This window comes from Leptodactylus fuscus, chromosome 6 (assembly GCF_031893055.1).
Source record: "Leptodactylus fuscus isolate aLepFus1 chromosome 6, aLepFus1.hap2, whole genome shotgun sequence".
Lineage (NCBI taxonomy): Eukaryota > Metazoa > Chordata > Amphibia > Anura > Leptodactylidae > Leptodactylus > Leptodactylus fuscus.
The window spans coordinates 140,439,865-140,454,696 of record NC_134270.1 but is presented as its reverse complement, the minus strand read 5'-3'; the positions used below and the strand labels follow the sequence as shown (position 1 = coordinate 140,454,696).

General features: G+C 42.6%; 1 protein-coding gene across 2 annotated transcripts in view; it reads left to right on the top strand.

The window, feature by feature from the left end:
• The window catches only part of SEPTIN9 (septin 9), a 190,043-nt gene that overhangs the window by 44,029 nt on the left and 131,182 nt on the right, over nt 1-14,832 (top strand). Inside the window, exon 1 of one of the 2 annotated variants that reach the window (XM_075277386.1) lies at nt 1,706-1,904. The exons of the other annotated variant lie outside the window; for it this stretch is intronic. Coding sequence (XP_075133487.1) covers nt 1,883-1,904 — 22 coding nt within the window. The 5' untranslated portion in view covers nt 1,706-1,882. Of the gene's footprint in view, nt 1-1,705; nt 1,905-14,832 lie in introns of those variants that run through there. 2 annotated transcript variants of the gene reach the window in all.

Here is a 14,832-nt window from a genome sequence, read left to right as displayed (position 1 = left end):
ATTGCCTATGCCATCTGTGGTTGTCATGGGCAACGTGATTTAAAGGGGCGCATGCTAATGTTTCTTTAGCTTTAAATTTGTGTTTCTGTCCATACTATTGTGGAGGAAAGAAGGTTTCCAAGTATTTTTCCACTTTCCATATTGAGTTTGGAGTGTCTAGTTGATAGGCTGTGATAGTGGGGTAATCCTGGGACTTGGGTGTGTTAGATGCCCCCAGACATGCTTCCCCTGCTGTCACAGTTGCATTCCAGGGTGTTGGTATCATTTCCTGGGGTGTCATAATGGACTTGGTGACTCTCATTAGTCGAATTGTGGTTTGCCCTGAAACGAGCATTTTTTTCCCCATAGACTATAATGGGATTTGATATTTAGTCGAATAGTCGAATATTAAAGGGCTACTCGAAACGAATATTTCACTACTCGCTCATCTCTAATAGATAGATAGATAGATAGACAGACTATAAAAGATAAACACAGTAGATAAATATCAGACAGATGAAAGATAGATAGATAGATAGATAGATAGATAGATAGATAGATAAAAAGGTGAATAAATGATGGATAGATAGAGATAGATAGATAGATAGATAGATAGATAGATAGATAGATAGATGATAGAGGGGGTAATGATAGATAGATAGATAGATAGATAGATAGATAGATAGATAGATAGATAGATAGATAGATAATAGATAGTTATGACATAGATGATAGATAGATAAATAGATAGATAGATAATAGATAGATAGATAGATAGATAGATAGATAATAGAGGGGGTAATGATAGATAGATAGATAGATAGATAGATAGATAGATAGATAGATAGATAGATAGATAGATAGAGATAGATAGATAGATAGATAGATAGATAGATACAGATAGATAGATAGATAGATAAAAAGGTGAATAAATGATGGATAGATAGAGATAGATAGATAGATAGATAGAGAGATAGATAGATAGATAGATAGATAGATAGATAGATAGATAGATAGATGATAGAGGGGGTAATGATAGATAGATAGATAGATAGATAGATAGATAGATAGATAGATAGATAGATAATAGATAGTTATGACATAGATGATAGATAGATAAATAGATAGATAATAGATAGATAGATAGATAGATAGATAGATAATAGAGGGGGTAATGATAGATAGATAGATAGATAGATAGATAGATAGATAGATAGATAGATAGATAGATAGATAATAGATAGATAGATAGATAGATAGATAGGAGATAGATAGATAGATAGATAGATAGATAGATAGATAGATAGATACAGATAGATAGATAGATAACTAATAGATAGTTATGACATAGATGATAGATAAATAGATATATAGATAATAAATAAATAGATAGATAGATAGATAGATAGATAGATAGATAGATAGATAGAGGGGGTAATGATAGATAGATAGATAGATAGATAGATGATTGATAGATAATAGAGTAAAAGATCTAGAGAGTAGAGCTAGAGACTTGAGAAAAGGCAGGAGGAAATGAACGGTTAACAGATAATATAGGAAGGAGGAGGCTGGAAATAGAGAAGTGGCCAGAAAGTGCAGCTCTGACAGAATGAAAACGTAGAAAGAAACCAGAGTTGGAAAAAAAATTGGTGAGACGCAGACAAAGGAAAAGCTGGAAAGAAGACGGACAAGGAGGGAGGAGATACCCCGAGACATAAGTGTAATCGGTGAAGAGAGAACATTACAGGGTGAATGACAAAAGTAGAAGGAGGGAGAGAAAGAGGGAAAAAGTAAGAGGCAGACAGAAGACTGAAGGAGTGGAAAGGGGAGGCCGGAGTGTGTGACCGCCTCCCAAACAGGGGCAGAGAGGCCGGGCTGCAGATAAACTGATGCTGGGGGAGTGATGGACAAGGAGCGCATTTCAGGTAGGGAATATTACTCCAAAGTTTATTCTACATTTACTGCTTTTTAACATTTTAACCCAAATTCCCTATGTGATCCAATAAGTCTGGATGGAAAAGGAGGTCACCCTAGGACACACTCAGAGGACAACGTCCATATGCTTTTTAACCAGTTTGATGCCGGGAGATATATAGAGTAATGCATACATTGTATCTATCTATCTATCTATCTATCTATCTATCTATCTATCTATCTATCTATCTATCTATCTATGTTCTGTCTATCTATCATCTACCGGTGTACAGAGTTTGTATCTGTCATTAGAGTGTAAGCTCTTTGATCTATCCATGTATGAATGGGACCCGATGCAGATTTCTACCTTCACTCTTGTAGACTTTTACTATTCTTTTCCTTGAGAAGACAGAGAAGACCTTATCAGTTGTCTTGAGTCACAGTCAGTCCTCCTTTTCATTCTTCACTTTCTTCCTCTTCTCGCTGCACCTCCTAACTTCCTCATGGCTTCTGGTAATTGGGATATGAGGGAGGAGTGACTTAAGACCCTATGTGAACCCACTCACTATTCTCTCGCTATTCCTTCGGGGCTTCATTTTCATTGAGCGACCACCCGATAAAAGAAACATTGGAAACGCGCTTGCTTTTGCCAGCCACAACTTGGCATTGCAACTGAACATGCGAGAGAGTATAGGCGTGCTGAGTAGGACGGTACGCTCGCTGTCCTACAAAGCTCCTTCTGTTTAGGGCTGACCAGCCGAACCTACTCCTGACTGTACCAACAAGGCTTTTTTTCTCCACTACCGAGTGTGTTCTTTTTTGGCTTGTTGATGTGGGTTAAGGGCGTGAAAACTTGTTCTGTACACAGTCACGGGCACTGCCACAAGTAACTTTCCAGTGGCTAAAGGGTTTTTAGAAAGGGGAGGTCCAGATTTTGTCTGCCACGTGAGCAGATAATACGGAGAATCTTAATGGTGTAGAAGGACGGACCTTGTCACAATCTGCATCATCTCTGTGTCATCGTCTGGACATTTTTGTTCTCTTGTAGGACTTTGTCGTTTTCACGTTAGTCACCGTAAACTATTTCAGCGCACAGATCAATGAGGAAAGACGATAGCAGGAAGGAAACAGATGGCATTAAATGGGCAATGCAGAAAGGCTGGACAACGCTAAAGAATACTTGACATGTAGACTATTCATTGACCATCAGGCTTTGGCTGTTAAGGGGTTAATTCTATAGACGGTAGAATCCCATATGACAACTACAAAGGTCAGAAAAAAAGAAAATCAGAAATCAGCATGTGCAGACCAAGCCATCACCAGGAGGATGTGGTCACCAAGGAATTGCTGTCAGCACATTACTCAGAGACAGGCAGAGGGTGGGGGCGCAGCGCGTACAGCTCAGCTATGTCACAGGCTTAGAGTCGCAGACTCTCACACCGCACAGCAGTCAATGGGTTTCTGTAGTAGTAAGTGCAAGGAGAGGTTAGCATAGCATGTCAGCAATCTATGGCACTATATGTACCCTGGTGAAATGGATGACCTACTCTCAGTCCATTGCACCCAAGTACAAGCCTCATCCATATCTATTAACCCAACAGAATCTGTAGTAGTGGAGCCGCAGGTGGTTTACATGGGATGGGATCTGAGATGTCTGAATGCCACCAATCTATGAGCTGCGCCAGCAATCCCTTTCCACAGAGAAGGGTCACGATTCTTAATAAACTACCCCTATATGTTTCCTATAGATAAACTACCCCTATACGTTTCCTATAGGACTGTATTTCTTTGTAGACACGATATATAATATTTTCATCATCCGATGGTCTTTTCTGGACCAATATAACCCCTGTATTAGTGACTGTGTGATAAGTGGCGCCTCCCTGCACTATAGTGCGGTACTACATATTCTGTACTTCTCTTTACCTGTGCCAGGATGAGCTGCTTCTTATACCCCAGGTATTTTTTAGGACACTATATTTTCAAGGACCCTGAATAAATTCCTACCGCCATCGTGTCGCCATCCTTCTGACTTTTCTGTGTAAGCATTTCCTATATTAGTTATCTGAGGATTTTTTATGATCTACATTTTTATCGTATCTTTGGTGACTAGTTTTCCATAGAGTTGTGGTCTCACGTTTACAATTATTTCAACTCACGATTGTCTTGGAAACCATTAATATTATAATATTCTATGGTATATTCTATGGTATATTTAGAAACCATCAGCAAGTGGCCCATGAATCCTGTTGTGAAGTCTGTTTCTTCTTGGCTTTGGGCATAAGTTTTGGAGATCCCTGTTACTGTATACGGTGTCTGCGTTGGTGTATTGTGGTAGAAAGCACTGTATACAGGAGGAGCGTCAGGACCGCAGTATTATCATAGGCAGATATAACATTGTGCAGCCTGTGCAGCTGTACACAGGCCTAGTAGGTAAGGAAGGAAGACATAATGGATAATGGGAGCGTATACGGGCCGCAAAAGCTCCTGCAGCGTCTACATGCCACATTACGTGCCAAAAGACATCATGTGAACCCAGCCTTAAAGGATCACCTTAAACTGGCCTTAGGTTAGTCGGGGCTCTTTGCAAAACTATTTTGTCCTGTCATATATAGCGCCCAAATAATACAATTATATAGTATAAAAATAATACCGACTGAATAATCAGCTATAAAATGATGCTACATCCCATGGTCACCAAGTAGATGCAGACCCCCAGTACCCAGGCCATCAGGACCAGTGGTGCCCCCTAATCTGACAGGTTATTTCCCCAGTCTACAGACCCCTAAAGTTGACCTTGAATGAACTGATAACTTTTATAGCTTTTATAACAATTCCTGCTGGATTATGAGATAGACATAAGGGGGCGCTTCAAGATTAACTATTGGAGAGCAAGGGACCGCCTAATATTTGTGCAGAGGGGCTCATTGCTCCAACTGGATAACAAACAGGTTCACAGGGGACGACATCTGCAAGGATTTTGTATGTTCTCCCCGTGTTTCCTCCCATACTCTAAAGACATGCTAATAGGGAATGTATATTGTAAGTCCTATATGGGACAGTGACTATCAATGTCTGTAAAGCGCTGCAGAATATGATGGCGCTATATCAGTAAGCCTAAATAAATAATAGAGTGCCCACTATAATGAGACCTGTACTATAAACAATACATTATATGCCCAGTTCACATCTGTTCACATTCTGTTCCCCTCTCCGCAAGCATTCTGTTCCCTAAGGCCTAGTTCGCCAGGGCTAGTGACCGCGTAATTTGGTCCTAATTTTGACACAGGAAGCCGCGTCAGAACAGGACCAAAACGTGCCTGCCGCGGCTACCCGCGACTGTCACGGTTTCTGACAGTCACAGCTTCCTGCTCTGGAGTAGGCCGAAATGAATGGGCGTAGTCCAGAGGGACTGTCTTGACGCGGACGCTGTGGCGGTTTCCACAGCAGCGTCCACCTCAGGATAGGGCAGGTTCCTTCTTTTTTCCGTGAGCGGTAAAATACCACTCGCAGAAAAAGGAAATTAATTCCTATTGAATTCTGCGTCAAAATCCGGACGATTTTGCCGGGTGTAAACGGGGCCTTTAAGAGTTTTTTGACACTGAATCTGCCTTAAAATCAGCCTCCAAAAAAAGCCTCCCAATAGAACTTTGAGGCAGATTCAGCATCAAAATCAGCACCAAAAAACTCTGTGTGCACTGACCCTAAGCAGTACTTTTCTCAACACATTTTTCTTGTGGAAACTGAGCGGAAACCACACGGACCCCATTATAGTCTATGGGGTCCTTGGATTTCTTTAGGTAACCGCTTTTTTATGCAAATTAGATTTCCGTTCATGAGGTCCCCAAGCAGACTCCGGGTCATAGTTGGGGGACCTGATCCAGATTCTGCATTGGGGATCAGGAGCTTCACGTTACACCTCTGGACATGGTGGTCTACTGCTAACAGGATACAATGTCTCCATGTTACTGACTACCAATTACATTGATAACATTGCATTAGTTATGGTGACCATGGCCTTTGAAGCTTGTCGAATTCCACTGCCCATGGCGTTCATAGCCTAGGCGTTCTTCTTCTGTATGAATGGGTCTTTGTCGCTGCAGAGATACGGACGGCAGGAACAGGTTTTCTCACCTTGATGCTATTCCACTAACTCATTAACTATCACACTAGAAATTCTGATAGAGAACAAGTCAGACATCTGCACTTGCATCTGTAGTGTGAATATAGCTGTATGCAGGATAGTGTTCTCAAAGCTTGCACTTGGAAATGGGACTTATTAGGTTACATATATAACATAACATACTGTATATAATACATTACATATATAGAGAAGAGGTCTGCTTCATTTTTCGATAAACAGCGCCACCCTTGTGTATCAATCAGAACTACTTTTACATATATAGGCTTCAGGGCTGGTTGTAGAAAAGCATGGCCCTTGACAAAAGTAGGACCCAAAAATGCTAATATACCAATAACACCATTGAATTGACTCAGTGCTGCACTTCCAGAGAAGGGTCTTAGAATCTCAGGGGAACAAAAAAAAGATTTGTTAAAAAAAGTTTTATATAATTCTGCTATAGCGGGGAGAATTATTACCGCTATATAAAAATATGTGAATCTGTCTCCCATGATGTTAATATAGGGAGACAATGCCTCAGTCATGCAGCCCACTAGGGGGCTGTGAGACTGACTTGGTAAAATCCCACATCATTGCAGCAAAGGCCTCTGGGAAGGTCAGGCATAATGTTAAAAGGAGCGCCCCCTAGTGGGCTGCATGACTGAGGCACTGTCTCCCTGTATTAACATCATGGGAGACAGATTTACATATTCTTCCCATGATCCCTCACAGTGGAGCGCAAATGGCTTGGAAAAGTCTCCACACACCTATAAGGTGGTCTCTCCCTAAGGAGTGACAATATCCTCTTAACCTGGTCTGAAGCCTCTCACCTCTTCCAAGTTACACTGGGTTCACACCAGCGTTCGGATCTCCGCTTTCAGTTTCCATCTTCTGCATGCAGAAGATGGAAACCTGTCATGCCGAGTCCAGCCGTGAGCACCGGTGAGCGTTTTATGCTCTCTGCGGCGAAACTGTTTTTTTTAAACCGGACACAAAATCCTGCATGTCCGACTCTGTGTGCTGTTAAAAAAAACACTGTTTTGCTGCAGAGAGCATAAAACGCTCACCGGTGCTCACGGCCAGACATTTTTTAAACCCATTCACATGAATGGGTTTGAAACATGACTGCAGGTTTCCATCTCCTGCCCAGTTTTCTGCAGGAAACGGAAACCTGCAGAACGGAGACCCCGGGCGCAGATGTGAACGAGCCCTTAGTTTTCTCTGCGCCAGGCTGAAGAGATCCAATCAGATCAAAACAGCTGCCTCGGCTGAGAGACTGACTTGGTAAAATCCCAAATCATTGCAGCAAAGGCCTCTGGGAAGGTCGGGCATGATGTTAAAAGGAGCGCCCCTAGTGGGCTGCATGACTGAGGCGCTGTCTCCCTATATTAACATCATGGGAGACAGATTTACATATTCTTCCCATAATCCCTCACAGTGGAGCTCAAATGGCTTGATAAGTCTCCACACACCTATATGGTGGTCTCTCCCTAAGGAGTGACAATATCCCCTTTACCGCTATGTAGACAACTACTGAACAAAACAAACACATGGACCAAGTTTCATGGGTGAAATTCTGTCATGTGAATGAGGGGTAATAGTGCCCTCACTTAAAAAAGTTATTTAATAAACCCCTTTCCTGCCCCCCAAACAATAATAACAAGCCCTTATTACCTGCACACAATAGAAATGGCCATCTTATTAGTTATTATAGTGTTCTCTTATTAATAATAGGCCCCTCTATCAGTAATAGTACCCCATAGCAATAATAGTTCCCTCTTACAAATAATAGCCCCCTCATCAGTAATAGCCCCCTATAAATAACAAGAATAATGAGAATATCCACACTATGAAGCGACCCCCCCCCCTTATAAATAATAGCCCCATCTTATAAATAATACTTCCGCCATATAAATAGCCTCCCCTTCTAAAGAACAGTTCCTCAATCCTTAATAATAATGGTAGTTCCTCTTTATAAATAGCTCCTTTATATAAGTAATAGTTCCTCCTTATTTGGGGGGGGGGGTGCTATTTGGAAGGAAGACGCATTCTAGTACTAGTTCTTCCTTATGAAGTGTTCTTATCTTTATACTCACCTTATCCTGATCCCCTTGAGTGGAGCAGTCGGAGTTTCTTCTACTAGTCCGGCACAGGTGGCGCTATACAATGATGTCATTGCGTCACATTAGATGAGTCATCTATGGCAGAGCAGGGACCTTACAGCGCTCTTCTTTGTCCTACATTTCAGTAGTATCGGCATACAGATTTTTTTATTTTGTATCAGTATTGCAGCATTACAATAGCGCCCTCTAGATCTCACAACCAAACAACTGCAAACAGATAACGTGTGGGACTTATTGGTCATCCATTGTGTTCCTGTCAATCTGCCATCTTTGTGTGTTGGCACTTAGGCTATTACTAAATGTACAGTATAAATTGTACACGAACATACAAGGCTAGGCTCTCCATCGTTCGGGTCTGTTGGGTTCCTGAATGACGGAGAACTGGATCACCAAAACAGTGGTTACCAGTGGAGACTGGCGAACCCCAGACTATAATGGGGCCCAGTGGGTGGCCGCCATTTTTAAACTGAAACCAGTGGAGAGAAAAGTCTTCAATGCAGGCTCCGGAGACCACTGCGTAGATGTGAATTTAACCTTGGTCATAACTTTAAGGGGATTTTCTAGGACTATAATGTTGATGGCCTAGTGATATTATATTGTGACCTATCAATATTATATCCATGGGGACGTTTTCTTCATTTCAGGAAATGTATGGCACTTTGATAAATTCTATTTTTGTACTATCGCTAAAAAAAATAAAGAAATATCGCTCCAATACATGTTAAAGGGTCACTCCGGTGATTTTTTTTTATTGTCTGAAACACCATCCCCTCAGTAGTAAGAAACGTCTACACACAGTCTTTCCTTATTCTGAATTTCACCTTCTTCAATAAGTCACATGATCACAATGTGATCCGTTTTTTATCTAGCATGGATTGCTGTGTAAACAAGAAGTCGCTCTGCTGTCTGTATATAAAACTGGGAACTACCATGTGACCTAAGCTGTATCAAAGCCTTGCGGTAAGGGGGCATTCACACTATTGTTGGGGTCTGCTGGTTGGCTATTGTCTGTAAGATTTTAGCAATGGACTCTAGCTGGTCCGTTTGGAATTTTCATTCATTTTAATGGGATTTTATCTTGTGTCCTTTAGTGTCCGTTTACAACCAAGTCCATTTTTTCAAGCGAACAAAAAAATCCTTCATGCAGGACTTTTCTGTCAGTTTGAAAAAAGGGACAGTAAGTGTCCGATTTTTTTTTTAACATTGAGGTCTATGGGCAACGGACATATAATGGACAGTAACGGCCAATAGTTACTGTTTGTTTGTGTCCTTTATGATAAGTTTCCTTTTTTTTTTTTTTTTTCTGAGCAGACACCAACGGTAGTATGAACCCTACCTAAGGAACGCCCCCTTTGACAGTATATAGCTACGGACAGTATTGTCAAGAGGAGCGTTCCCTTCTAGACTGTCAGGAACACCCTTCTGACAGTGAAGAGCTATCGGTAAAGGCACCGATATCTCCAGCCCCGGGGCACATAACAGCAAAGTCAAGAGTGCACTAAATTCAGCACATTGTCGACTTTTTAGCGGTATATAAAACCGCATGTGCCCCAGGTGAATTCTATTTTCTCTTTATGCAGCATTGTATGCTACATAGGTTACCTTTAGGCAGCTAATATATCCATCCATCATTGTGATGTTTTACAACTATAATTGATAGATCATGATCAAGTTTTAAAGAGAAGCTTTCATCAGATTGGGCACAGGCAGTTCTATATACTGCTGGAAAGCCGAGAGTGCGCTGAATTCAGCGCACTATCGGCTTTCCCGATCTGTGCCCCGGGTAAAGCGCTATCGGTCCCGGTACCGTAGCGCTTTACAGTCAGAAGGGCGTTCCTGACAGTCTGTCAGGAACGTCCTTCTCAACAGCAGTGCCTATCGCGCTGTAGAGTGTGAGCAGGGAACGGCGCTCCTCCCCGATCCACAGTACAGTGCTATAGGCGCTGCTGTAGAGAAGGACGTACCTGATTGACTGTCAGGAACGCCCTTCTGACTGTAAAGCGCTACAGTACCGGGACCGATAGCGCTTTACCCGGGGCTTTCCAGCAGTATATGGAACTGCCTGTGCCCAATCTGATGAAAGGTCCTCTTTAAGGCTTCTCTTGTCAGACTAGGCCTTCCGAATACCAAACTGTTTCTGTGTCTGTGTCGTAATCTCCAAACACAAATTAGATAACCTAAGCGAATGTTTTCAGACGACTTTAGTTTGATACTGAATTAATTCTCTGACACCTTCTTTATTTTGAGTATTTGTTCATTTTCAGTTTCTATAAATTGTAGAAATAAGATATGCTTGCATGGGTGATGACCTACAATACCGCGACTTTCTGTTCTGTTGATGTTGAGATCTGGTATTAGATTTATTACTATAATTGTTCGCACAAGGAAACCAGAACAAGGCACACAAAGAGCAAGTACAAGGGACGCCGAGCTCTCCAATTAGATCAGTTAGATATCATTTGCTTCATCGCTTCCTGGTGGATGACGCAGGACACATCATACAAATGTATTTCAATTATAGTCCGTCGTATCTGGATTACCTTCCTCTGTTAGAAAATATTGAACCTGTGGCTCTGTGGATCGGACAGGGGGCACAGCTCGCCCCAGATCATGAATACTATATACAATGTGTATTGTGGTTCCACCCTCAGCAGATAACACTGACTATTTCAGGTTCAGCAACCTTTGGCACTCCACCAATGCCCAGCATGCTCCATTCACTTTTTTGGAAACAGTCACACATAGATTTTTTGCAGGTGAATTTTTCCACCTCTCATTCATTTCATGGGCTTTGCAAGGCAGAATCCGATTCAAGATAGGTCATTACACTTCTTTTTTCCTTGAGCTGAAAAAATTCACCTACAGGAAAAAATCTGCCTGATTCCCATTGAAATGAATGGGAGAATTTGGAGGTATTTCTTGCATCATCATCTATCCATAGAATTGGTGATAATTTGCAGATCGGTGAGCTCTGACTTCTGGCACCCCGCTGATCATGGGGTTCCATGTTCCCTGTATGAATGAAGGAGCAGGTCATACAAGGTGCTGGGCCACTCCATTCATTTCTATGCGACTGCCAAGTACAGCAAATCCAAGAGCAGAATACAAGGTGCTACTTACGGCAGCCTGAACTCTGCTCGCAGTCATGAACTGCTTGGTTTTTTTGGCAGGGTTGGTGCCAGCACCCGGTAACCCTGAAGCTAAGGAGCCAATAACCAACTGGTTAGACATTCTCTAAACCTGTCAAAGTTAATCATACTCCCAAACTTTTCAGAGGTTACGAGTGTCCACTGTAACTTTATCCACCAAGGGCCTACATACACTCACCGGCCACTTTATTAGGTACACCATGCTAGTAACGGGTTGGACTCCCTTTTGCCTTCAGAACTGCCTCAATTCTTCGTGGCATAGATTCAACAAGGTGCTGGAAGCATTCCTCAGAGATTTTGGTCCATATTGACATGATGGCATCACACAGTTGCCGCAGATTTGTCGGCTGCACATCCATGATGCGAATCTCCCGTTCCACCACATCCCAAAGATGCTCTATTGGATTGAGATCTGGTGACTGTGGAGGCCATTGGAGTACAGTGAACTCATTGTCATGTTCAAGAAACCAGTCTGAGATGATTCCAGCTTTATGACATGGCGTATTATCCTGCTGAAAGTAGCCATCAGATGTTGGGTACATTGTGGTCATAAAGGGATGGACATGGTCAGCAACAATACTCAGGTAGGCTTTGGCGTTGCAACGATGCTCAATTGGTACCAAGGGGTCCAAAGAGTGCCAAGAAAATATTCCCCACACCATGACACCACCACCACCAGCCTGAACCGTTGATACAAGGCAGGATGGATCCATGCTTTCATGTTGTTGACGCCAAATTCTGACCCTACCATCCGAATGTCGCAGCAGAAATCGAGACTCATCAGACCAGGCAACGTTTTTCCAATCTTCAATTGTCCAATTTCGATGAGCTTGTGCAAATTGTAGCCTCAGTTTCCTGTTCTTAGCTGAAAGGAGTGGCACCCGGTGTGGTCTTCTGCTGCTGTAGCCCATCTGCCTCAAAGTTTGACGTACTGTGCGTTCAGAGATGCTCTTCTGGCTACCTTGGTTGTAACGGGTGGCTATTTGAGTCACTGTTGCCTTTCTATCAGCTCGAACCAGTCTGGCCATTCTCCTCTGACCTCTGGCATCAACAACGCATTTCCGCCCACAGAACTGCCGCTCACTGGATGTTTTTTCTTTTTCGGACCATTCTCTGTAAACCCTAGAGATGGTTGTGCGTGAAAATCCCAGTAGATCAGCAGTTTCTGAAATACTCAGACCAGCCCTTCTGGCACCAACAACCATGCCACGTTCAAAGGCACTCAGATCACCTTTCTTCCCCATACTGATGCTCGGTTTGAACTGCAGGAGATTGTCTTGACCAAGTCTACATGCCTAAATGCACTGAGTTGCCGCCATGTGATTGGCTGATTAGAAATTAAGTGTTAACGAGCAGTTGGACAGGTGTACCTAATAAAGTGGCCGGTGAGTGTATATCCGGAGCCAATCCCAATTATTGGAGTGTCCTCCAGGGCACAAGTGAGGGAATTCCCTTAGCCCTCCACTTCCAAAAAAAGGGGCTTCTAGGATCACCATCATATATTGTCACAGGCAGGATGTAGTTGTATAGAATATGGAGGTAGCGGTCACACTTAGGGCACACTGCCGCCATTATCAGTATTATAAGTGGCACATTTTCGGTAAATCCCTGGATCTGTTGCACATTTATAGTTGAGTTCCAGAAGCTTTGAGTCATTTCTCTGGTTACTGGAAAAAAGAACCAAAGGTTGGAAACTAATGTAAGAAAATGTATAATATGTCCTTGGAAACGCGTAGTAATGTCCTTAGCCTGCAGTATAGAGAACAGCCAGCAGGTGGGGGTGTTATACTCATTCCTCCAGTAAGGATGAGCTCATTGCTAAAGTAAGATTTAGGTCATTTTGTATCCAGGGTTCAGTCATCATAAATGAAAAGCCTTTCCTGATTTTCTGACACATAATTTTAGTAAGATCTTGTCTTCTTGGCAGATGTAAAGCGGTCCAGTTTATACATACCAGTCAGTATCTCTCCTTAGAGGATTTATAGACTTCATTCACATTTAGAATATTCCTGCAGTTTAGTGTCCTGGAAACTCCATTCAGTTTTATGTTCCATTCAGTTTTGTCTGTATACGATACAGTATATTATCGCTCTGACCTGTAACGTCACCAACCTCATCCTCAATTCCCGCGTCCAGAGGTGTCCTTGAAGAGCGCACAGCGCCGAGCCTCTAAATCTACTCCCATAATATGAAGAAAAGATCAGTATTTTCCAGCTCGTCTGCTTGAGACATAAAGAGAGACGGAAATACCTTAGCCAGCAGCTGGTAAAATCTTCAATATCTCCCTGAATGAAGAGACCGTCTGCTTAGGATTGTATTGCGTTGTCTTAAAGAGGTATTACCCCAATAGTGAAGGCAATCCATCACCAGCTCCTTGGGTATCATTGTGGGCATCATGGAGTCATTTGGATAGCGTGCTCTCTCCGCTTTGTTCTTTACCAATGACTTCAATGAGAAAATTCAGCAAAAAGCAGATATAATAGACCTCATGTTTCCATACAAGCAGTGATATCAACTTTTCCAACAACTACGCTCCAGGCAGAGAACGTGTTTGACCAATAACTATTCAAGGTGTTTGCTGAGCTTTATCACCTTCACTTTTATTACCATCTACTAATATTTGGCTGACCATTATCCCATGTCGGATAGATTGACCTTTTTGCTTCTCCTTTTACTATTTGCAGAGTGTGTTGGTCCTATAGTCCATCATTACCGACATATATCCCGCCGCAATTATGGAAATGTGCAGTCCCGTCATATTTTACGGCCCCATACACCCAGCTATGGTTTTTACGGCTTTATGTCTGGGACTTGCATTACTTTTTCATCTAACGGACTTCCAGGTACACCTATTGGGTCCTTGAAAAAAAACGTATCCCAAAAAACAGTCAAGATTTGGCTCGATCGTGTGAATATAGCCAAAGGCTGGATTCATTCCTGCGCCCAGTTTCCATTTGGGGATTCCATCCCCCATTCTGTTTTAGAAATGCAGAGAGAAAAGTCCTGCAAGCATGCAGCCTGGCGGACCCAATTATAGTCCATCTGGGGTCCCGTCCGCAGGTTTGGACTCGAAGAACGGAAACTCGGGCACAGGGGTGAACCTAGTGTTATATAGGCCAACCAGAAAAGTCTTTAGTGGGCCAAAGTTCTTACATAATATTGTGATCCTACCTCAATATAGCTCCTGAGATTCAGCGTACCTTAGGAGTAGATTATTTCCATAGCAAAACTGTAAGGATTGGAGTCAGGGTCAGGCAGTGCAAAGTGACACAGCTGGGAAAGCAACACTGTGCAACTAATGACAAAAGGGGTCGTAGGCCCTGCAGCTATAACTATGCTGTAATATCTGAGATGAGGCAGACCAATGCACTTCCTAATTGAAGTGCGCCTACCACGACTCCTTACACTTCTATCCGGCGGCTAGGATAAGGGGAGAGGAGGCCCTGAAAGTCCTAGGGACTGGAGTCACGGGGTCACACCTAAACAGAAAGCACAGTGTAACTGCAATGCAAAACAAAAGACTAAACAGCATGGAACCAGGGAGGAC